General features: G+C 53.0%; 1 protein-coding gene across 1 annotated transcript; it reads left to right on the forward strand.

Moving 5' to 3' along the window:
* Positions 1-271: 271 nt before the first annotated feature.
* Positions 272-3,613, forward strand: Krt36 (keratin 36). The gene is made up of 7 exons (XM_038326392.1): positions 272-730; positions 1,373-1,455; positions 1,678-1,834; positions 2,285-2,446; positions 2,545-2,670; positions 2,842-3,062; positions 3,418-3,613. Exons 1-7 carry the CDS (start codon positions 272-274, stop codon positions 3,611-3,613), a joined length of 1,404 nt encoding a protein of 467 aa, XP_038182320.1.
* The last annotated feature ends 1,824 nt before the right edge of the window (positions 3,614-5,437 follow it).

A 5,437-nucleotide genomic window follows, 5' to 3' on the forward strand; every position in this document is an offset into this window, starting at 1 on the left:
GCCTGCCAGGAAATGACAATGTCTGAGAGTCCTGACTTAGCAAACCCAATTGGACATTTTTTTCCCCTTTTACAAGGAAAGACATTCTGATGGATAGCAAAAATGACATTCTAATGAGATAGGCTTTCTGGGAATGGAAAGGGTTTTCCCAAGAGCTAAAGACCTGGAACACGCCAACACCCCATGGAGAGTGTATATAAGCACTGTAGGGAGCCCTGGAGAGTCCACAGCCTGAGCTCCTGCCTAAGCTGCAGCCTTCTTCGCTAACGTCATGGCCACCCAGATCTGCACCCCGACCTTCTCCACTGGGTCTGCCAAGGGCCTCTGCGGCACCTCAGGCAGCTTCTCTCGGATGTCTTCTGTCCATTCCATGGGCTCCTACAGAGCCCCCAGTTTGGTTGGCACTGTGGGGTCCATGTCCTCCTTCAGGACAGGCTTCTCCGGCCTTGGTGGCTGCTTGCCGGGCTCCTACCTGTCCTCTGGGTGCCACTCATCCGGCTTTGTAGGAAATGGAGGCTGGTTCTGTGAGGGCAGCTTCAATGGCAACGAGAAGGCGACCATGCAGGTCCTGAATGACCGCCTGGCCAACTACCTGGAGAAGGTGCGGCAGCTGGAGCAGGACAATGCGCAGCTGGAGTGCCGCATCCGAGAATGGTACGAGTGTCAAGTGCCATACATCTGCCCGGACTACCAGTCCTACTTTAAGACCGCGGAGGACTTGCAGCAGAAGGTAATGGGCCAGGTCCTCTTCCAGCAGGCCAGCCAACTCCCGGAAGCCTTCCATTCCAAGATTCAGCCACTCACTGAAGCATACCGGAAATCCTTCGGGATGGAGAGAGCTCTATTCTCTGGGAGTTGGTTCCCTGGGGACTCAGGCTTCTCTGCTGGTCTGTGTGCCCTGTTAACAGCTGTTCTACTCCTTCCCTTGTTGTCTTAGCTTAGGGAGGGAAGGATCGTGACCTTAGTCCCCACTTGGTATAGTGCTGTATCTGACTCTTTCCTAGCCATTGGCTTACTTATTCTTCATCCTGGAGACAGGGCTATCGCTATGCCCATCTAACAGATAAGGAGGTTGAATTTTGAGAGGCTCAGCAGCTTGCACAAGGTCACACAGCCTAAATGTGGAAGCCAGAATCAGAACTCAGTTATGATATATCAGAACCTCACCCTGATGTATCCCACTGGGCCACTCTGGAGGCTACATAAGCCAGGCAAGTGATGTGGTGTCCCTCCTAGGGCCCGTTCTCCTTCCACTTCTGGATATTTGAAGACGTTGCTTATATTTAGAGGCACCTGCGAGCTGGGTTCCTCACCCCCCTACCCTCACATTGCTAGCCCTTCCCCAGTTCAGGGCAAACCTCTTGTTTTTCAGATCCTGCTGACCAAGTCTGAGAATGCCAGGCTCGTCTTACAAATTGACAATGCCAAGCTGGCTGCTGATGACTTCCGGACCAAGTGAGTGGCCCAACTACGGGAAGTTTGCTCTGTGTCAAATTCTGTCCCTTGTTTTTTGGGAGGTGGGAATAAAACCCGATACAGCTGTAAATTGGAAGCCGTGGCAGAGGCCTTGGATCCCTCCTGAGACAAGGGAAAGGACCCCTATGTTTCTGACTCCAAGTTAGCCACGGCAGCCAGGGCTTCCCTTGCTGCAGACTGGGCAGGCTTCTGTGTGTGCAGGTATGAGACGGAGTTGTCCCTGCGGCAGCTGGTAGAGGCGGACATCAATGGCCTGCGCCGCATCTTGGATGAGCTGACCCTGTGTAAGGCTGACCTGGAGGCGCAGGTGGAGTCCCTGAAGGAGGAGCTGCTGTGTCTCAAGAGGAACCACGAGGAGGTGAGATTGCTGTCACCTGACCCCCAATGTCCCCAACCAGCCACGGAGTCACTGCAGGAAGTCCACGAACACTTTGTATCTTGTTTCACCCCCACTTTCACCCCAAGAGTTAGATGGCACTGGAGCGCCATTTTACAGCTGAGAAGATGGTTGTAAAGCTGTGATGTCATTTGCCTACATCACACAGAGACTACACCCTCACCCATGGCACTTCGACTCCATTTGGATTATGGTGTCTGATAATGATTCTATTGGCTTGGTGTGTCATCCCCTAAATCCTCAAGAGGGGTGAGGTATAGCTAGACCAATGGGGAGACCCATGTTCAAAGAGGCCAGCTCTCTTGTCTCACGGTACCTGAGGGAAGAAGGAGAATTTGGACCCAGGTCACGGAACCTACCAAGCCAGCAACTTTCTCACAGCCATATGCCATCCTTGCTTTGTCACTGCAGGAAGTCAATGCACTCCGTTCCCAGCTTGGGGACCGACTGAATGTGGAGGTGGATGCTGCCCCGCCAGTGGATCTCAACAAGATATTGGATGACATGAGGTGCCAGTATGAGACCCTGGTGGAGAATAACCGCAGAGATGTGGAGGCTTGGTTCAACACTCAGGTGGGGTTGGCGACCCAGGACTGTGGGCTGTGGGGTGGGGTCACTGTGGAAAGGGGAGACTCTAGGTCTCATCCCGTTCTGCATTCTCTCTTCCGTAGACGGAGGAGCTGAACCAGCAGGTGCTGTCCAGCTCCGAGCAGCTACAGTGCTGCCAGACGGAGATCATCGAGCTGAGACGCACAGTCAACGCCCTAGAGATCGAGCTGCAGGCCCAGCAGAGCATGGTGGGTGGTCTCTGCCCAGCTGACTGGTCACAGTTCATTGAAGGCTCTCTGACTTAGCAATGTGCTGGCCGTCATGCTGTCACAGGGCCTAAGCCCAACTGTGTGCAGATACTAGGACAGCGGGTGTTTAGGGCGGAATCCTTTCTCAATAGCGCCTCTTCCCCACTGTAGCGGAATTCCCTGGAGTCTACGCTGGCTGAGACAGAGGCCCGCTACGGCTCCCAGCTGGGTCAGATGCAGTGTCTGATCACCAATGTGGAGCAGCAGCTGGCTGAGATCCGCTGTGACCTGGAGCGGCAGAACCACGAGTATCAGGTGTTGTTGGATGTCAAGGCCCGGCTGGAATCGGAGATTGCCACCTACCGTCGCTTGCTGGAGGGCGAGGATTGCAAGTGAGTGATCCTGGGCCTCTCAGAGCTGGGCTGAGAGAAGGGCTTGACACACTTTCAGAGCTGAGTGGCTGTTTCAAAGACGAAGGTAATGGAGCTAAAGCCATTAAAGAACCCTTCTGGTCCAGGGCTTTGGAAATGTTCAAGAGGACAAGATAAGGCCAGGCACAAGCCCGTCTTTGGCCATCTTTTTGGTGGACATCCCTAGTCTCCCCTCTTGCAGCTCCATCCTCCTTTCCTCGGGGTTTCAGAGTCCCTCGAATGTCATCCATTGTCGTTACCACTGTCTAACAGGATCCCCTAAATTGGTCTAATGCTCCCATGACAAGCGCTTCACATTGTGACTTCATTTCTTCAGGCTTCCTGCCCACCCGTGTTCCACGGAGTACAAGCCTGCTGTAAGAGTTCCTTGCATCCCCCCTACACCCTGCGCCCCGGCTGGACCCTGTACCCCAGCTCCCCAAGTCAGCACCCAGATTCGTACCATCACCGAGGAGATCAGAGATGGAAGAGTGGTCTCCTCCAGGGAGCACGTGGTGCCCCGTGCACTGTGACCAGCCACCAGTGAGGCCTAGGCCACAGGAAGGAGGACACCTCGTGGCTCTTGGCAGCGAAATGATTTTGCACTTCCCTGGGGCCCTCCTTGCTTAGCAGGTTTTTCTACTAAAATTCATCTATTGTTTCTGGTCTTAACTGTGCTTTTTACGCCATGCAAAACCAGGTTTCCCTGGAAACGTACCCAATAAAGTGTTCTCTTGGCATAGCAAAGCTGATCCTGGTTGACTCTGTTGATTCTCCTGGGGTTAGTGTCTACGGGTGTTTGGGCATGGGAGGCAGTGAAGTCGCTGAGTGATTAAAAAAAATGTAATATTGGAGATGCTTTACGTTTTGGTCAACAGACACTGACTCCTACCTCAATCTTTGTGGGTGCGGGTTGGTTGTCCCTAGATTGGCTTTGTCTGTAGGCACCTACCCTCAGATAGGCAGAGAAAATGCAGAGCCTCCAGTCTTCTTTAGCTGTCCTGATGGGATCAGTGATCATCTCTCATTCTGCCCTACTTTCTCCCGTGGCTAGCTCCTGTTTCCCTTCTTTCCAACCCTTATCAGTTCAATAGAGTCCCAGGGCCAACCAGAGAGCTCCAATCTCAGGTAGCCCAGACTGAGTCAACCACACCATGGATGGGAGTTGGGGTGAGCTGGGGGGGTGAAAACAGAGAGCCAGGCAAATCCATGTTCCTAAAATGGGGGTACGGGAATGATAGAGGACCCTAGAGGGACAGCTAGGGGCACTTTTATATTCTGTATTATAAAGACTCATTTGCACTCTGTACTGTAAAAAGGAGTCAGCGTTTCATGCACACACTGCTAATGGTTCGTCTGTCCTAATAACCCTCACCTACAGCTCAGATGTCCTGGGAGGAGCACAAGGTTGAGGATGGCAGATGGTCACTAGACTTAGAGTTTCAGGCAGTCCCTGAGCACAGACACCCACAGAGATGATAGAGACATAGACATACAAGTCTCAGGAATGCATCCGATGCCTGACCACAGAGGCGAGCCTGAGCTCCAGAGTGACTGACAGCTTTTATTCTCTCACCCACTCCCACGTCCTATGAAGTTGCTGGCAGGAGATGAGATGAGAGGCAGGATGTTTTTGAGAGGTGTAAATCCATTACCTTTCCAGCTCACCATCTCACCTAATAAAGTACAGCATGGTTCGATTCCCACTTCTGTTCATTGGCCTTTGTGGTAACAGGCAACATGAAGTCCCATATTCCAGTTACAGGAAGTATGGGGTGGCAGGGACAGTGTGGTACAGGGGACGGCCAGTCTGCTATGTGAAGTGGCACTCAGAGTGTGCAGATGATCCCGACTGAGCTGTGCTGACCGGCGTATGGAGCTTAATTGGGCTGGGCTCTGGATACCCTCCTCATCACAGAAGCTGGGTCTATGAGAAGTCAGAGGTCCCACGCTGGCCTCTCTGCCTTTTGACCCATTCTTCAGTTCAGAACACAGACCCAGAGCTGGCAATGACTTACACCAGACCACGCAGGAGTGAGGGCCTGAGTCCTGGCCATCACCCGGCTCTTCTGCTTTTCCCTCTGAGCTCTTACTTGAGGCCAAGATAGTGCTGCCAACGCTACCATATATCTGGTGACTAAGCCAAACAGGGGGAGGCCAGAGGTTCAGCAGAAGCAGCCCAGGTAGGTCCCAGGAGATGTTCACAGGCAGAATGAAAGTGTCTTGGCTGTGACTTCTCTGTTGCTCTAACAGCGCGTGCCCAGGCGTGCCCAGGGACTCCTTTAGTCCCAGCAATTCATCCGTGCCTTGGAGCTTCTGGGAGCCCTAATGGGACAATGTGTGTCAGCAACTAAATG

Source organism: Arvicola amphibius, chromosome 4, assembly GCF_903992535.2.
Source record: "Arvicola amphibius chromosome 4, mArvAmp1.2, whole genome shotgun sequence".
NCBI lineage: Eukaryota > Metazoa > Chordata > Mammalia > Rodentia > Cricetidae > Arvicola > Arvicola amphibius.